This window comes from Saimiri boliviensis, chromosome 16 (assembly GCF_048565385.1).
Source record: "Saimiri boliviensis isolate mSaiBol1 chromosome 16, mSaiBol1.pri, whole genome shotgun sequence".
Taxonomy (NCBI): domain Eukaryota; kingdom Metazoa; phylum Chordata; class Mammalia; order Primates; family Cebidae; genus Saimiri; species Saimiri boliviensis.
In genome coordinates, this window is record NC_133464.1 from 83,683,222 (window position 1) to 83,702,544 (window position 19,323).

Genomic DNA, 19,323 nt, shown 5'->3' on the forward strand with positions numbered 1-19,323 from the left:
CTGCCTCAGAGCTGCCACTCAGCCAGGGCCCCATTGGCTTTCCTTGGTATTAAAATCGCCTCCTAGCAGGTCTCTCTGCTGCCAGTATCTGTGCTCTTCACACACATCCAGAGCCAGCCTTGGTTTGGACAGTTCTTCTGATCAAGGCCTCTTTTTTTTTTTGAGATGGAGTTTCACTCTTATTGCCCAGGCTGGAGTACAATGGTGCGATCTCGGCTCACTGCAACCTCCACCTCCCAGGTTCAAGCGATTCTCCTGCCTTAGCCTCCCGACTAGCTGGGATTATAGGCATGCGCCGCCACCCCCAGCTAATTTTGTATTTTTAGTAGAGACGGGGTTTCACCGTGTTGGTCAGGCTGGTCTCGAACCCCTGACCTTAGGTGATCTGCCCACCTCAGCCTCCCAAATGCTGGGATTGCAGGTGTGAGCCGCTGAGCCCGGCCTGCCTCCTCCTTTTTTGATGCCTCCTCCTGCTACCCATCCTTTGCTCACTCTGTTTGAGCCACACTGGCCTCCTAGCTGTTGTTTGAACACCTCAGGCACATTCCTGCCTCAGGGTCTTGGTACTTTCCGCTCCCTCTGCCAGCGCTGCTCTGTGTGCACACTCTTGGATTGGTTCTCTCATTTCCTTCAGGTTTCTTTCATGTTATCTCAGCAAGATAACCCTCACATACACCACAATTTCACCCTCCAACTCTCATATTTCCTGAATATCTCTCATATTTCCTGAATATTGCTTTTTCTCTTTAATGCTTCTGATATTCCATGTACCCATTTATCTTCTTTACTATTGTCTATCTCCCATTAGAATGTAAGAAGCTGTGAGAGTACGATTTTTTTTTTTTTTTAGATAGAGTCTTGCTCGGTTGCCCAAGCTGCAGTACAGTGGTGCGATTACGGCTCATTGCAACCTTGAACTCCTGGGCTGAAGCCTGCCTCGGCCTCTTGGTGTTGGGATTACAGGTGTGAGCCACTGTGCCCAGCTAGGATTTTTGGTTTTTATTCCACTGTGGTTTCCTTACTACCTTGTAGAATGCCTGATTCATCATAGGCACCCAGTGAATGCTTGTTGGATGAATGCTTTGGTGAGTGGATTGGCTGTTATTTCAGGCCTATGGATTGAAGATGAATTCCCTAGAACTGGCAGTTACTAGCCTGTCAACAGGTTCTGCATATCACTGCACTGAGATGGTCTCCCTAGGTGATAACATAGTTTGGTCATTTTAGGAAAGAAATTGCAGACTTTGAACAACAGAAAGCAAAAGAATTAGCTCGAATAGAAGAGTTTAAAAAGGAGGAAATGAGGAAGCTACAAAAGGAACGTAAAGTTTTTGAAAAGTATACTACAGCTGCAAGAGCTTTTCCAGATAAAAAGGAACGGGAAGAAATACAGGTATGCTAGTTCTTTACGTTATAGTCATGTAAGTTAGTAAAGGCGACAATATTGTAAGGATCTCATTAGAGTTATTTCATATGTCAAAGCAAAACTGTGTTTCAGTCCATTATTCATTCAGCAAATAACCTGAGACAGTGCGTCAGGAATATATTTTGTAGTCTGACTTTTAAAGAGTAAAATATATGTCAGTTCTTTTCTTACTAGTAAAGGCTTCCTAGAAAAGACCATGATAGTGTCATGGATGAATGAACATGCCGGGAGTTGGAAATTCACCAGCGTATTGTTGTGTTAATCTTTTTGACCTGCCACACACCAAATACTGTTAGTTCTGTTGATTTATCATAACTTAACAGCCATAAATAACCAGGTGGTTAATTCTAAAACTTAAAAACTGATAGGCCAGATGATCAGTCCTGTTCATTTCATAGTTAGAAATGGACATGAGCAAAAGGTTGTAGAAGTTAAAAAAGAACTCATGCAGTTCTTGCCAAAACTTTGTAAGCCTTCTAAAAAAAAAAATAGGTGAATTTATTTACGATATTGGCATATGCAAAGATTTCTAAGAGAAGACACAACCATAAAATAAAACATGGATATATTGGACTTCATCAAAGTTAAAACTTAGCAAAAGAGAAATTTAAAATGGCAATCCATTGCTTCTAGCATAAAATGCAAACTCACCGGCTGAGTGCAGTGGCTCACGCCTATAATCCCAACACTTTGGGAGGCCGAAGCAGGTGGATCACGAGGTCTGGAGTTCAAGACCAGCCTGGCCAAAATGGTGAAATCCCATCTCTACTAAAAATACAAAAATTAGTCGGATGTGGTGGTACGCACCTGTAGTCCCAGCTACTCAGAGGCTGAGGGGAAGAATCACTTGAACCCAGGAGGCAGAGGTTGCAGTAAGCTGAGATCATGCCACTGCACTCCAGCCTGGGTTACAGAGCAAGACTCCATCTCAAAAAAGAAAAAAGAAGAACAGCAAACTCACCTTCCATTGTCTGTATTTTAATTACTAGCAGTTTTGAGTTCCAGCCTTTACTTTCTTCCCGTCTCATGTAGCCATCCTTGGGCAATCTCACCTGCACACCTTCAGCTTGAGTTACTAAATAGCATGGTGCTCAGGGTCTTTAATTTTTGATTTTTGTGGGAAGAAATGTACCATTATGTTTTGGTTAATACTTACTTTATTAAATCTAATGTATTAGACTTTGACAGTATTAAAACTTTTATTTCCAAAGGCAATATAAATATATTATCATTCAAAAGGTACAAAAAGATGTGTAATGAAATTTCTCCCTCACCCTTGCCCTAGCCACCTATTCAGTTGTTTTTTGAAAATAATTTTTTATTATAGAAAATTTCAAAAGCACATGAAAGTAGGAATAATAATAGAATGAATTCCCATTTCAGCAGTGATCCTTTTTTCTTTCTAATTTCATCTCTGTCACCCCTCTACTCTTTTTTAGCTTTTTAATCTGGAATTTAGAAAGTGAAGTCCCAGACATCTGTTCATTTCACCCATAAATAGTCTAGTAGGTTTCTCTTAGAAAGACATCTTTAAAAAATAAGATTCGGCTGAGCACAATGGCTCACGTCTGTAATCCCAGCACTTTGGGAAGCCGAGACAGGCAGATGGCTTGAGGTCAGGAGTTAGAGACCAGCCTGGCCAACACGGCCGATCCCCATCTCTATTAAAAATACAAAAAAAATTAACTGGGTGTGGTGGCATGCCTGTAGTCCCAGCCACTTGGGAGGCTGAGGCAGGAGAACCACTTGAACCTGGGAGGAGGAGATTGCAGTGAGCCAAGATCGTGCTACTGCCCGGCAGCCTGGGTGACAGAGTGAGACACTGTCCTGGGGGAAAAAAAATTATACGTTTGTCACACCTAACAAAATTTACAGTAATTCTTTAATATCAACTAATATTTAGTCCATATTCAGATTTTCCAATCGCTCAGTATCTTTTTACAGTTGATTTGTTTGCATTCTAATTCACCTCTCTTGAGGCAGCCAGTGCTATCAATCTTCTATCTTTCCAGAGAAATTTTTAGCAAATACATATATATATATATATATATATCTCCATGGTGGGTTTTTTTAAACATTAATGTTACTCTACTGAAATCATTATATATCTTAACAAAACATCTTTATTCTTTATTATTGTATAGAATTGCAGTGTGTGCCGTAATATACTTACCTAAGCATTTATTTATTTCTGTTCTTTTTCTATTTACAAGAATACAAGAAGGGCGATACTGAATAACTTTGTGCATATATCACTTCTCACAATCATTCTCCTACTTACTCAGCATGTGGCTACTGAGTAGCTGCTATGTAGCAGGCATGGACTGGGAATGCAGTAGTGAACAAAACAAATCAATCCCTGTCCTCATATAGCTTACTTCCTGGAGTATGTCTCTAGGATGGAGTTCTACAAGTGAAATTTTGAGGTTAAAGTGTACATTGATACAAATTGACAGATTATAACGTAAACATCTTGCTAATTTGTAGTTGTTTTTATTTATTTTTGAGACAGAGGCTCACTCCATCGTAAACATAAACTCCATCATAAATATCTTGCCAATTTTTAGTTTATTTATTTATTTTTGAGACAGGGTCTCACTCCATCATAAACATAAACTCCATCTTAAACATCTTGCCAATTTTTAGTTGTTTGTATTTATTTATTTTTGAGACAGGGTCTCCATCACACATAACAGAGTGCAAGGGCTCCATCTTGGCTCACTGCAACCTCCACCTCTCAGGTTCAGGAGATTCTCCTTCAGCCCCCGAGTAGCTGGGATTACAGGTGCTCACCTATAATTAATTTTTAGTTCTACTAGCACGCACTTCTTAGAGTATATTTTGTTCTTCACTTGATTGGTAAGAGGTTAAAAATAGATATTAAACTTAATTGAATTTCTTTTAAACAATCTGAATTATAGTTACAAATTTAGTATGGCTGTTTTTGGTGAACAAGCCAAATACTTTAAATAGTAGTTATAACAAACTCTGCTCCCAGAAAACTTCACCAAATTTAAAACCATAGCCTATTCTAAAATACATGATGAGTTTTTCACTTCATTTCTCTCTTTGAATCTCCTAGGATTAGAGATATTTTGATAACCTTGCTGTTATGGAAAGCTCACCAGATCCAAAGGGAAAAAATAAATAACCTCCTTAGACCACCCAAGGTTATGAGATTATGTGTTTTTCCCCTCTTCTCCTCTTTCTCGTAGCTCTGATCCTGACTACCACTTTCAAAGTGATTCAAGCCACAGCAAACACACTTCTTTTTGTTGTACTTTGTTAGGTGAATAATGTGGGTTTTCTTTTCTGGCAAACTGGTGTCTTTCCTTCACATGATGTGTCCTCTGATTCTCAGACTGTGCAGTCCAGGCTGCTAGGTCTTAGCTCTGTGTGGCTGTTTACACATTTACATTTAAATTAATTAGCGGTAAATGGAAAAATCAGTGGACTTAGTAGTCACGTGTGGCTGGCTGGTGGCTGCCACAGTGCACCGTGCAGGACTGGGCACATCCTCACTGCTGGCAGCTCTGGTCTTTGCCCCTCCAGGAGCCTGTTGGGTGGGGACGGCTGGGCTGGTGAGTTGCCCTCCCTCTTCAGGAACTCATTCTTTAACTCTTGCCTTTGTTCGTTTATATGACTTCTGGTGTTGATTGAAGTTTTGGACCCTGTTCATACTTGGCCGTCATGTGTGGCCCTTGGTATTCATTATTTCTTGCTGGTTTCGGTGCAGTTCCTTTTCTTCCTTACACTATTTGGCTTATTCATAGTTCTCCGTATTTACCTTTTTTTCTACTTCTGTGCAAAAATGTACTTTAAAAACAGATACAGTTTTGTTATGTTTATTGATACTCTATTAAATCATCAGAATTAAGGACAGGGCATATTTAACCTTCCTTTTCGTTATGGTTATGTTTAAAAAAAAAGTATTAGCTTTTATTTGGGGTATTTATTCATTCAGCAAATTTATTAAGAACCCCTTATGTACTAGAAACTGGCAATCATTGAGGAATTGATGAGTTAGCCATTTCTGCCCTCCTGGAATTCACATTAATCATTACTGAGTTATGGCTTTTCACAAACTCAGTTTACTCTAATTAATTATAAAATTTCCATATTATGTTTAAGTGGTCCCAACTTGACCAGTGTAGGAGCCCTTTTAAGTCCATGGCCCCCTTGCTATTTAGCGCTGCCCTTAGCATTTTGAGAGTACTGCTTTCTGGAACAACGGGTTATTTAAGACTATTTGGTTTTGGCTTTCTTTTTTAAACCTGCCCTGGGTCTGGCATCCACTGTGCTGCAAGGAGCTGGGCTCCTCCAGGGCTGCTCTGAGTGCAGAGCCTGTGGAGGTGACAGAGCCGGCTGCGCCTTCCGCGGGTCCCAAGGGCCCTCGGCCTTCCCTGTCCCATCCCCTGCGCCTTCTTACCGTTTCCGCGGCGCGGGCTCTCAGCCATGCTCACGGGGACTTGGCAGCCCCTACTGCCTCAGCCTTGCCCAGGGGATGTGGAGCCCCTTCAGGGTGTGGTGGCGCCGGCGGAGCTGTCCCTGCCTCGCCTCTGAGCTTTCACACCGCGCTGGAAGTCTGCGCCCCAGCAGCGGATCCCACCCACCACCTAGGCCTGCTGGGCGCCGCTGGTCGTGTCCTCTACCCCTTTCTCCTCCCGGCTCCTCTGTCTTTCTGGGTTTGGGCTCTCACCAGTCCCCCAGCCTAGGGGCTCTCCCTCTGCCTGGCTGCTGCCTCTTACTCCCTTGGCCCCCAGGGGCACCTCCTGCCCACAGAGCCCCCCCACCCCCATCTCCTCCCTGCCCTGTCTCCACCGCGTGTTACTCCTCCAGCCTCCCCGTCCTTACCACTGGCTGGCATTTCTTTAAACAAAATTCACTCGACCCCACAGCCCAAGATTTTCCTTTACAGCAAAACTTGAAAGCCTTGCCCATATTCGCTGTGCCCAGATCTCCAAATCTCACCTGCTGTTCTCTCCACAAGCCCTGCAGCGCGGCCTGCGATCACTCCATGGCACTGACACAGCCCGTTATGCCCCTGTGCCTCACTCCAACCGTGAACCCCACGCTTCACCTGTGGCCCTCTGCCAGTGGTGGTTCTGCTGCCTTCCTCTCCCATGCTTAGGCCAGAGGTGTCGAATCATTCTCGAGGCTTCTCTAGCTCTTCCACTCCAAGCTTTTCTGACAAAGTCCACCCGGATTCCAGTTGCCACCTCTGGGTTAATGACTTGCTGGCGGCCCGGCCTCGCCTCTCACCCTATCCCTGTGGCATTGCTCCAGAAGGTGACCACGCATGACTCTCTGCTCAGACCCCTCCATATGCTTCTGCTTTCCTTCCTCCAAGAGCCTCAGTGCCTATGTGGCCACGCCTCTTTTCCCCTTCCTGTCCCTGGCCAGTCCTCCTGCCATTTACCTATCACCTGCGCTGGCACTGAACCAGGAGCCCTCCTGCTGCTTTCCCCACAGGCTGCCTCCTGCAGCTCTGTTACACTGATACCCAGCACATGTCATGCTGCCTCCCCACGTGGCCCCGGCCACCTACCCACTCTCCCGTCACCCCACCTGCCTTGGCCACCCTCCCACTCTCCTGTCACCCCCTCACCTGCCCCAGCCACCCTCCCATTCTCCCATCACCCTCCCACTGTTCCTGGCAGAGTGAGCCTTATCAGGTGAGGCTTTGTTCTTAGTATACCAAGGGCCTGTGATAGTGCCTGATAATAGATCTCTTGTAAATATTCATTGCTCTTGAATTCTGAACCCATTTAGACTTGTATTTCACTATTTTAGTGTTAAGTCATCTTCCTGCATGATAAAATGCTTACCGGAAATTGTTCATTTATTGGTCATAATCCATCTCACAAATAGGGAACCTGATGTTCATGGAGGTTGTGGGCCCTGTTTTAAGCTTTCAAGTCAGAACACTCAGATGTGAAACTTGATGTCGCCCAATCCAAAGTCCACACCCTCTGTGGCGGGGCCCTGATGGCCTCTCCATCCTCACTGGACTGCTGTGTGGCTGCCATGGGGGTTGTTGAGGTGCAGGGGTGTGGGCCGGCCTTGCCTGCTGCCTCGCCACCAATAGGCTTGGGTGCCCTGCTCCTTCCTCAGCTCTCGGTCGGGTCCCATAACTTGCAGCTGCATGTGATCTCAAATTGCTTCTAGACATTTCCAGCGATCTCTTCCTTATTTTAGTCTATCTAAAACAACTCCTTTTCTTGAAACGTACTTCTTCTCATGAATTTCAGATAGTTTTTAGGGCAGGTAGTTTTGACTTTGGAATCTTTTATTCTTTAGCTCTACTCTTCCTTCAATTATTCATGAGCTCCTGTTGTGTTTCTTCTTTTCCGGATCTCCCCAGATCCTTTTCAGTTCGTAGCTCAGGTGAGGTCTTTCCTAGCTCATGGCAGGTTTCTGCTGTCAGCTTCCATGGGCTGTCTGCCTCCCTTTCTCCTGGCTTCTGGAATTAGTTTTGCTGATGGTCTGTGGTGACAATTCCCCCCCTGAAAACCGCGGTGGTCTTAGAGTGTCGTTTATTGACTAAGCCTTTCCTTTCTGGCTATTCTGTTTCATCACTGGGTCTCTATTATTCTGTTGTTTTAATTCCAGTAATGTAGTAATGTTTTTTTTTTTTTTTTTTCTTTTTGAGAGGCTTTAAAACAGCAAATAGCAGATTTACGGGAAGATTTGAAACGAAAGGAAACCAAATGGTCAAGTACACACGGCCGTCTCCGAAGCCAGATAGAAATGTTAGTCAGAGAGAACACAGACCTCCGGGAAGAAATAAAAGTGATGGAAAGATTCCGACTGGACGCCTGGAAGAGAGCAGAAGCCATAGAGAGCAGCCTGGAGGTGGAGAAGAAGGACAAGCTCACGGTAGGTGGGGAAGCCGGCAGGTCGTGTCAGGCCAGCGGGAGGTGAAGTATCTGAGCATTCAAATTCAGAGAGTCAGAAAGCAGGATGGGGGCTGCCAGGCTCTTGGGGGCAGTGGGGAGTGACTGTGAATGTGGACCGTTGCCATCTTGTGAGCTAGAAAGCGTCCTGGGGCTGGACGGAGGCCGATGGTTGCACTATACCACAGATAGCCTTAACGCCCCTGACGTGTGCACCGAAACATGCTGAAGACGGTGAGTTTTATCTGATACCTATTTTATCCCAACTAAAAAGATTTCTCAAGCATTGTTATAAACAGGTGCTTTGTAGGCTCATTTCTCTAATTTCTACAGAGGAGGTTTACTACAGTAGGCAGATCATCTGTTAAAACAGACCAGGGAGAGTTTGGCTGAGAGTCGCACACAAGTCAAGTAGTTGGTCTTTCATTCAACTCTATGAACATCCAGGGTGTGCCAGGCACTGTGTTAGGTGCTTGGGGTACAGCAGTGACAGACAGACAAAATCCCTTCCCCTTATGAAGCTTACGTGCCAGTGGTGGAAGAAAGACTGTAACAAGATGATAAAGCGTGCGGTGTGTGAGATGGTGATGAGAGCTAAGGAGAAGCAGGGCGGAGTGGCGTCGCCGTCTGGGTGGGAGACCTGGGAAGTGTGTGTGAGGAGTGGCCTGGGTGGCCAGCTGAGTCTGCAGGGGAGCCCCAGGCTGCAGCAGCACCTGAGTGGGCCTGAGACGGGGCAGCTGGGGTAGTGGGCGAGGAGCGGCAGGGGGAGGCAGTCATCGGGGCAGGGTGGGACAGCGGGCAGTGGATGGGATTCCTGATAGATGGGCAGTGTGCACTGGGGCGTTGAGTGAGTGGGAGTCTGGAGGGCTCTGAATGCGGGCTGGCTGGACCTCTTATTTTAGCTCCGTCTGCTGTAGACCAAGAACAGGGGGAAGGGAGCATGGGCAACACCAGGAACGCAGTGGGGCTGGGGGGACGGGGCGGCAGTGGTGGGAGGAGAGAAGCCGACTGTGTTTGTTGTTGAGCTGTGTGTGTGGTTGGTGGTGACAGCAAGGAAGGAGTCAGGAATGGTGTGAGCTGTGCTTAGTTTTGTGTTTTGGTCTCATGAAGGTCCTATTGCCTAGGAGTGACTGCAAGAAGAGATCACGTGGCCACCAGGAGCTCAGGCTTGGACACACAGGAGGTCTGACCACACGGCTCCACACGGCAGCATGGGCTCCAGCTGGGGACAGACACCCGGGGTCGTCCGAATGTGTGATCCCGCGCGGGGCTGGGAGAGGCCAGCCGGGGTGTGAGTGGGCAGGGAGGAGCTGATGAGCAGCCAGAGTACAGGAGGCTGTGTGATGTCCTGAGAGCCAGTGAAGAAAGGGCCAGAAGGAGGAGAGTAGCTACCTGTGTTGGGTGCGGCAGCTACTCAGAGGAGGACTGAAAACCATCCATGGGGTTTACCAGGTAGAGAGAAAGAACTGTGGGCTTGAGAAGGTCTGTTTCTCTGGAGCAGGCATCCCCAAACTTTTTACACAGGGTGCCAGTTCACTGTCCCTCAGACCGCTGGAGGGCCACCACATACTGTGCTCCTCTCACTGACCACCAATGAAAGAGGTGCCCCTTCCTGAAGTGCGGTGGGGGGCCGGATAAATGGCCTCAGGGGTCCGCATGCGGGCCGTAGTTTGGGGACGCCTGCTCTGGAGTGTTGAAGAGGAAAGCCTGATTGGCTAGGAGCGGATAGCAGCTTTGTTGAGTAGTTTTGCAGTAAATTAAGGACATGGGGGTAGTGGCCATAGGAGAAAGTTGATGAAGTTAACAGTTCATGTATTGGTCGGACTGATTCAGTGTAGAGGAAAATATTGATGCAGGAGGAAGCGGAAGAACTGCAGAAGCCCCAGACTTGGCAAAGTGAGAGGAGCTGGGTTGGGGCAGTGAGTGGAGGGCAGGCTATGGCCAGGCGATGGCCTTCATGCCCAAAGGTGGGAGGTAAAGGCACAATCCAGCCTCCTGTGAGGGCAGAGGTGGCAAGAGGGGAAGAGATGCAGAAAGCCAGAGGTTGTCTCTGCAAACGAAAGCAGAAGCTGGGGGAATAGAGTGATTTGTGGCTGCACTCAGGCCCACCTGGGTCAGAGACCAAAAATTTTAAATGAGAATTGCTCACACTTATTTTTTCTTGTTCAGCTGTGGTCATCCAAGCGAATGCCACCAAGTGAGCAAAGTGAGGGAAGCTGGCAGTGTGTGTGACAAGAGTGCTTTGTGCAGCACATACTTTAGCTACGTGAGGAGCGCATGGGCTGGGAGGCTTTCAGGACATGGCAAGCACTGGGGGTCAGGGACCCGCAGGGCCCTGTCAGCTGTGAGCATGGTCAGGGGCCGGGATTAACAGAATGAGCTGCAAAGACAAGAGAATAGCGAGAAAGTAGCATTCTTCTCCTTGCTGCCCCTACATTCTTTGTAGGAAAGCTTCCCAAAAAAGAGAACAGGTGAAAGAATAGTACTATAAACACCTGGATACCCACTCAGATTCAACCACTAAGAACATTTTGCCATAGTTATGTCTGTGTTTCACTGAACCATTTGAAGGTAGTTGCAGGAATCATGGCATCTCAGCCCTAAATGTTTTAGCATTTTATTATATTGCATTGACTTTTGAAGAGACCAGGCTGATTATTTTGTAGAATGCCCCACCTTCTGGAACTTTCTAAGTAGAATGCTTTGAAATTGATAATTTTATGGTTACTGATAATTACAGATGTTGATAGTATTGATAATGAAAAGTTCTAGGGTTGACCATTGGGGTGTGGAGCTGAGGCAAGACACCACGGATGGTGCTGGAAGCCTCATCTCCTGGCAGGGAGGGACCTGGCAGGGAGGGACCTGGCAGGGGCTGGGGCAAGTAATACTGGGGCTTGATTTGACCAGAAATGGAGGTGGGGTGCAAAGAGGACTCATCCCACCTCATCCTCAAGGGGAGTACTCAGTGATGGTCTCAGGGAGAGCTGGGATCTGGGGCAGGTAATATTGGGACTTGATTTGACCAGAAATGGAGGTGGGGTGCAGAGAGGACTCACCCCACCTCACCCTCATGGGAGTACTCAGTGGTGGTCTCGGAGAACTGGGCTCAACTGGACTGTCCTGGTGGGAATGTGAGTGGGGAGCTCCCAGGAGAGGCTTTGTCCTTGAACACCATGAGCTGTGGGCCTGTGTGTTCCTTGGCTGCTCTGTAATGGTCAGAGAAGATGGTTCAGGTTACCTTGCCTGCTGTGTCCTAACTTGAAGAATGAATGAAAGTCAAAAGGAGCGTGTGTGCGCGCGCACACGCTGTCATTCCTAGATAACAGCTTGTTTGCTTTGGCCTATTGTATAAATGAAAACAATATGAATAAACAAAACCCACAGCGTTCTCATCACTAGCTGATTATTAGTTTCACTTAGTATATTAATACTCAGACTAACATTTTAAATAAAAAATTCTCTCATACTATAGAACACATCTGTTCGATTTCAAAAGAGTCAGATTTCTTCAGGAACCCAGGTAGAAAAATACAAGAAAAATTATTTGCCAGTGCAAGGTAAGAGGCTGCATGATCTTTTTATAAAGCATTTCAGAATATAAAGAATTTATACCCAACTTAATAAAACATTGTAAATGTAATTGAAGCTCCCGCACATCATCTTATTCCTCCAGTTAATTTCTACTGTGATAATGATTCATGCTTGTTTTTTAAATTCTTTTACCATGTTGTGTTCATAAATTGATATACTGGTTGAGCATCCCAAATCCGAAACTTTTTGAGGGCAAGCATGATGCTCAAAGGAAACATTCATTGGAGCATTCTAAATGTGGATTAGGGATGCTCAGCCAGTAAGTATTTGCAAACATTCCAAAACTTGAAAAAAAAAAAAAGGAAATCTGCAATACTCTTGTTTCGAAGCATTTTGGATAAGGGACACTCAGCCTGTGGTATTGTTTTATATTCTGTGTCCTGCAATTTTTTTTCTTTCAATATTGTATGACTTACCCATCTTAACACATAAAATTTCCAGTTGACTGATTTTAATAGTTCTATAGATTGCATACTTCTGCAGTTCAGTGTTCCTGTTGATGGACAGTTAGTCTTGCATGATGACGAGTAGGGCTGCAGAGCGTGTCTTGATCCTGTTGCTTCTCTAGGGTACATATAAAGAGTAGGATGTTGGGGCATGTCGGCTGAAGGTTTTGCCTTTGCTCTGCAACATGGTTGTACCAGTTTTTTACTGTCAGCAGAGTATGCTCTTCATACTTGCAAACACTTGATCTGGCCAGACTTTAAAATTTTGGCCAGTTGATGTAAAATGGTGGTTCATTCCATGATCATTGGTAAGGGCCTGTGAGCATGTTTTCTTACATTCAGTCAGCATTTGAGGTTTCCCTTTTGTGAACTGCCTGTTCATTTCCTTTGTCCATTTAAAATTTTGGGCGGGGGGGGTATGTGTGTATGTTTCTCCTTATAATTATTCTGCATATTAATCCTTTGTCAGTTACAAGCACTGCTAATATTTTCTCCCAGTCTGGGCTTTTTATGTGTTTTCCTTGTAATGTTGAATTTACCAGTCTTTTAAAATAGTTTTTGGATTTCATGACTTCTTTTCAATCCTCAGACCATAAATATACTGTTTTCTTCTATACACTTTTGCATTCACATTTGAGTTTTTAATCTACTGGGAATTTTAAATAATTATTTTTGTGAAATAAATTTAGATAAGATAAAACATATGCAGTTTGACAATTAACAGAGCAAATACTTGAGTTACCACCACCTATGTAAAGATACAGATTAGTGGCAGCCCAGAACTGCCCCTCCATGGAGTCCATGGCTTTTCTTTACTGCACACTTCATTTTCTGGTGCTCTGCTTTATCGTGCCCACAGATACCATATTTTTTTACAAACGGAAGATTTGTGGTAACTGCACTGAGCAAGTCTATTGGTGCCATTTTTCTAATAGCATGTGCTCACTTTGGTAGTATACATTAGGAGTCCCCAACCTTTTTGGTACCAGGGACCAGTTTCGTGGGAGGTAATTCTTCCACAGACCGGGGTGTGTGTGCACTTTTAATTCTATTATTATTACATTGTAATGCATAATGAAATAGACAACTCACCATAATGTAGAATAAGAGGAGCCCTGAGCTTGTTTTCCTGCAATTAGACAGTCCCATCTGGGGGTGACAGGAGACAGTGACAGATCATCAGGCATTAGATTCTCATAAGGAGCATGCAGCCTGGATTCCTCACATGTGCAGTTCACAATAGGGTTTGTGCTCCTATGACAATCTAATGCCGCCACTGATCTGACAGGAGGCAGAACTCAGGCAATAATGCTAGTGATGGGGAGCTGCTGTAAATACAGCATGAAGCTTTGTTGGCTTGCCCACCTGCTACTCATCTCCTGCTGTGTGGCCCAGTTCCTAACAGATCACAGACCAGTATACTGTGGGATTTGAGGAACCCTGGTATAAGTGGTATGCTTATGATCCACTTACATTGCTGATACCTTCTCCTAGCCCATGGCTTATCATCTTTTTGGCTTACCCATCTTATAGTATCATCTTTTGATGAACCCCAGTTCTTAAAAGTAGTTCAATTTTAGTCTTTCCCTTTGGGCAGTGCTGCTTTTTGTTTTTTGAGACGGAGTCTTGCTCTGTCGCCCAGGCTGGAGTGCAGTGGTGCGATATTGGCTCACTGCAACCTCCGCCTTCTGGGTTCAAGCAATTCTTCTTTCTCAGCCCCTGATTACAGGTGCATGCCACCATGCCGAGCAAATTTTTATACTTTTAATAGAGACAGGGTTTCATGCTGGCCAGGCTGGTCTCCAACTCCTGACCTTGTGATTGGCCCACCTCGGCCTCCCAAAGTCCTGGGATTACAGGCTTGAGCCACTGTGCCTAACTGGGCAGTGTTTCTTAATTCTTCTCCTATCTTGGGGTCATAAACATCCCTCCCCTGGTATCTACCCAGCTATTCTAGCACTGTATATTCCCTAACTTCCTCTGTCCCGAGTTTCCTGTTGTATTTTGTTAAGGTGGGTTCACACAGTCTCTCTAGACGGTGTGCTTGCACCTGGAGCCTGTCCATGCCCACAGTCACCTCTCTTTATCCTGCCCAGCTGATAGATACTTTAGGGGTTTAAGTTAATGTTAGTTCATAGTCAGCCTGAGAAGAATTAAACTTGATATGTAGTGGGCTTGAATCCTGGTTCTGCCTTTTATTGACAACTGTTGGGAGGTTTTTTTAACCACTTGGCCTTAGTTTGCCTATAAAATGGGAATACTAGTCTTTTTTTCTAGAGGTGGTTATGAGAAATGTCACACAGCTTTAGTTTACTTTGCACACATAACCTGTGGGGGTGAAGCATGACATACTTGTATCATCCCAAACAGGGCACTCTTGCTATCCTGAGCTTGTCTGCCATCTGCCCCTTTGCTCAAGCCCAAACCCTTGTATGCTCCGAGTACTTTTTACTGTTACCCTTCACCATTCACTCCCAGTATTCCCTGACTGATCCATCTGATGTTGATGTTTTCTGGATCTGTTTGTTACACTGAATCATGAATTGCTGATACGTGGTAATTTGGGACCTATAAATCACTGATTTCCCACGGTGTAAAGAACCATTCCTGTCTCACAGGCACAGCACAGCCGCCTCACATGCCTGGCAGCTTACTGGCCATTCTCCCATAACATCCAGCTCCATTACACTTTTTAACATGTAGGTCAGATTGTGGCACTTGGTCGAGACCCTTCCAAGTTGAATGTTTACAGTATGATACATTGGCACATAGGATGAAAATACTGGCACTTCAGTGTATTTTTTAAAGAGATTCACCTCACTTTGTTGTTGGTGTGTTTATTTTGTATGTGTTGCTAGTACAGTTATGTGACTGATGTGCTGGTCATAAAAAAATTTTAGACCATAGCCACAAGGACATTTATGTTTTAACTAAATACCCAGTTATTTGGACAAGCCAAATTTCACAGATCTTAGATGCCTCTTTTATCTGCACCTCACACTTTGTGATTGTCCCTGATACACACTTGGGTCTGTTAGGCTATTTGATCACCTGTGTCTTCCCCAGGGTTGTAAACTCTGAGAACAGATACTGTCTTTCTTGGCCATTAATTACCTGGATTGGAGAACTACAAATTGGTGAAGAAAAATATTAAGACATCCTTAACTAATGGATAAAGGAAAGTAGTTCACAGGATGTGTACTAAGGAAATGTTTGATCATACTAGTAAAATTTTCTATTACATATTAAATCTAACTCTGACAATTTTATTCTAATAGGCAACCCATCTCGAACATCCAAGTCTGCACCTCCTCGTGATTTAGGCAATTCGCATAAGGGACAAGTAAATCTCTATTTTTATATATTCAAATATACATTAATCAATTTGTTCATAAAGTTTCTAAACCATGTTAGTAACTTGGTTTAGAAAATTGAAATCAATTTGTTCATAAAGTTTCTAAACCATGTATACAGTTTTTACTTAATGTTATAAATGTTATATATGTAATTGTAAACACTAGTCCTAGAACCCTGTATCAGAATCTGGCTTTGGAAGAGGTTTTAGCTGCTTGAAATATCTTTTGCTTACAGGCTGCCTCTCCCAGGGAGCCACCTGAACCACTGAACGTCCCAGATCCTGAATATAAAGAGGAGGAAGACCATGACATACAGGGAGAAATCAGTCATCCTGACGGCAAGGTTAAAAAATATTTTTGAAATAATGAATTCTATAAAAAATAAACATAGGTTAAAGTAGTTCAAACATAGAGAATCTAAAATAATGGCCCTGTGGACAATGTGCCTTTAGTTGGCATTTCTCTCATTCAGAGAGTCAGCAAAAGAAAGCATACAATCTCAGTATCATCTTTGTTCTTACTCCAAAGCCTTTGTAATCCTTGGCACTACTTAAAAGCTTCATTCCCAGGTCTTTTTTGCTTGCAGCCTTTCTTATACCGATCCTGAGTCAGGGGCCTCTCTCCCTGTCTCCAGCTTACAGAGTTTTATTCTTATGTTTGGGAAACTTTGAGTGGGAAAACAGCCTAGGGGTTCCAGCAAAAGGGAAAATGATATATACAAGAGGTTATGAGGGAATTTTTCCTCAGGTTTATGGAAAATTTACTTTTCAGATGCCCTAATCTGGTCCATTTCTATTGAAATCAGAGAGAGTTCCCTGCTAGCCTTGAGGAGTGAGAGAAGGACTAAGAACGACAGTCAGAAGTAGTAGTTAAGACTTTCCTGTACATCTACCTTAGGGTAACAAATCGTTGATGAGGGAAGGTTTTCTTTTTTAGATGAATTCCAGCTAATACATGGAAAAAGAAAAGAATGATAGAAAATCACGAATTTGCTACTCCTGATGAAATGAAGGATCTTTTTAGTGAATGTTTTACATTTTATTATGAAAAATTTCAACATAGGCAGTGGGGAGGAGAATTAGGCAGATCTTCCTTAGAAGGTGATCATCTTGTGTTGCTTTTTTAGGTGGAAAAGGTTTATAAGAATGGGTCCCGTGTTATACTGTTTCCCAATGGAACTCAGAAGGAAGTGAGTGCAGATGGGAAGACCATCACTGTCACTTTCTTTAATGGTGATGTGAAGCAGGTCATGCCAGACCAGAGAGTGGTATGTTTCCAGAGACGTTCTCCTCCAGAGCTTAACCATTGCTGGAGAAAAGGCCGACTGATTGACTGACTGACTATGTGTCTTTACAGATCTACTACTACGCAGCTGCCCAGACCACTCACACCACGTACCCAAAGGGACTGGAAGTCTTACATTTCTCAAGTGGACAAATAGGTACATACTTGTTCCACCCTCTCATTAAATTCTTCCCTTCCTTCAAAAAATATTTATTGTAAATTTTTAAACAGAAAAGCATTTCCCAGATGGAAGAAAAGAAATCACGTTTCCTGACCAGACTGTTAAAAACTTATTTCCTGATGGACAAGAAGAAAGCATTTTCCCAGATGGTACAATTGTCAGAGTACAACGGTATGATACCATTATATTAATAGAAAAACCACTCAGTGTTGACACCTGTTCATCTGTGCTCGGAAGGTGCCCCAGCCTTGCATTTCTGATGATATACAACACCCATATCAGGGAGTTCAGTTTGAATGAATGTCCCACAGGCATGTCAAGCAATCAACTTGATGTGAATTATCTTTCACATTGTTTTGTTCCATTGTTTCAAAACAGATTTTAAGTCTGATCATGCCTCTTCCCAGGAATAGCTCTCTTCCCCACCTGATACAGAGCATTCAGATGGCTTTTAAATTAGTGAAAGAAGGGTCCATTTTGATATAACAACCAAGAGGAAGAACACAAGTTTTAAAAAATTCCTAAGTATTTTGTGGTGAAAATGTAAATTAAAACAAGCTTTTCATGGGTACTTTTAAGTGCTGACCTGATAACTGGAACTATCAACCTGAATCAGAAAAACTAAAAAGTTATTAATTGTATAGGGAAAAGAAACAAGGGGTATCTCCAGAAGTAGCTGCCAGAATCAAAAGGCTACTTTTCAATAGTTTTCCTGTTGTCTATTTTCTAAAAGAAATTCTATTTATTTTAAATTTTACAGTGATGGTAACAAACTCATAGAGTTTAATAATGGTCAAAGAGAAGTACATACCGCCCAGTTCAAGAGACGGGAATACCCAGATGGCACTGTTAAAACAGTATATGCAAATGGTCATCAAGAAACGAAGTACCGATCTGGTCGTGTAAGAGTTAAGGACAAAGATGGTAATGTGCTAATGGACACAGAACTGTGACAATCCTTATGTGATCATGAAGTAACACTAACTGATTTTTCTTGTTAAAAAATATACATTTATTGTGGATTCTGCTAATTTATTGTGTGTGTGAGGAAAAGATTGTTTGGTAAAATAAAAGTTTACCCTATGGCATCTTCATTTTTATACTCCTTGAAATGCAATGAGAGCGCTCATTTATCATTCACCTAATCCAGTCTTTCAACAGACTAAAAGCATTTTTACAGTAGTAAGTGGGTGTGTTCATTGGTTGGAAATGACTATAAAAACCGAGAAGTACAGGAAGTACACATCACATAGATGTCCCACAGGCACATCAGCTGTAAGAGCACTGGATTTGTACAGAAAGTGTACTCAAGGAGTAAATACACACCTCTTTAGCGAAATATTACTGAGTAAATACACACCTCTTTAGCAAAATATTACTGTGTTCAGTTAGTACCAAAATAATTACAGCATTTGATCTACTACAGAGGCCCATTAATTGTAACACAATGGGAACTTACAACCAGTGAATGAATATAAATAGGTCACACACAACAAGTAGTAGATAATCATAGTGAGGAGAAAGCCGTTATAACAAGGCTGACTTTGTAATGTATCAAAATGGGACACTTGAGAGTAGAGGGGGCATGAACAATGACTAGCCAGTGTTAACCCACGGACCACGGCTACCTTGATGTTATCACAGTGAGATTCGGCTCATGAAAGCAAGATGTCACTGAAGGACAGGCAAGTCACCTACTTGTAAATTTATATAATTACAGATTGGCCTAGACAGATCTTACCTGTCACATATACTATGAATCAGTTTTCTTTTTAATGAAATCTATCAATTCCAGGTGACTTAAAAACTGAATATGAAAAATCAAACTTTTCAAAGAAAATACATATATATACATATATACACATACACGTACATACACATATATACACACACACCCCCAGGAGAGGTAAGGATTTTTAAAAGACAAAAAGCACAAACCTTTAAAGGTTGATAGGCCAGGTGCAGTGGCTCATGCCTGTAATCCCAGCACTTTGGGAGGCTGAGGTTGGTGGATCACTTGAGGTCAGGAGTTCAAGAACAGCCTGGCACACAGTGAAACCTCCTCTCTACCAGAAATACAAAAATTAGCCGAGTGTGGTGGTGGGTGCCTATAATCCCAGTTACTCGGGAGGCAGGAGAA

At 43.6% G+C, this 19,323-nt stretch overlaps 1 protein-coding gene across 2 annotated transcripts in view; it reads left to right on the forward strand.

The window, feature by feature from the left end:
* The window catches only part of CPAP (centrosome assembly and centriole elongation protein), a 46,629-nt gene extending 28,356 nt beyond the window's left edge, over window positions 1-18,273 (forward strand). For both annotated transcript variants that reach the window (XM_003919743.4, XM_074387923.1), the window contains exons 9-17: window positions 1,228-1,393; window positions 8,081-8,305; window positions 11,798-11,882; window positions 15,641-15,705; window positions 15,954-16,061; window positions 16,845-16,985; window positions 17,075-17,159; window positions 17,234-17,354; window positions 17,944-18,273. In XM_003919743.4, the coding sequence (XP_003919792.3) occupies window positions 1,228-1,393; window positions 8,081-8,305; window positions 11,798-11,882; window positions 15,641-15,705; window positions 15,954-16,061; window positions 16,845-16,985; window positions 17,075-17,159; window positions 17,234-17,354; window positions 17,944-18,136 (1,189 nt within the window). In that variant the 3' untranslated portion in view covers window positions 18,137-18,273. The remainder of the gene's footprint in view (window positions 1-1,227; window positions 1,394-8,080; window positions 8,306-11,797; window positions 11,883-15,640; window positions 15,706-15,953; window positions 16,062-16,844; window positions 16,986-17,074; window positions 17,160-17,233; window positions 17,355-17,943) is intronic.
* Window positions 18,274-19,323: the final 1,050 nt, after the last annotated feature.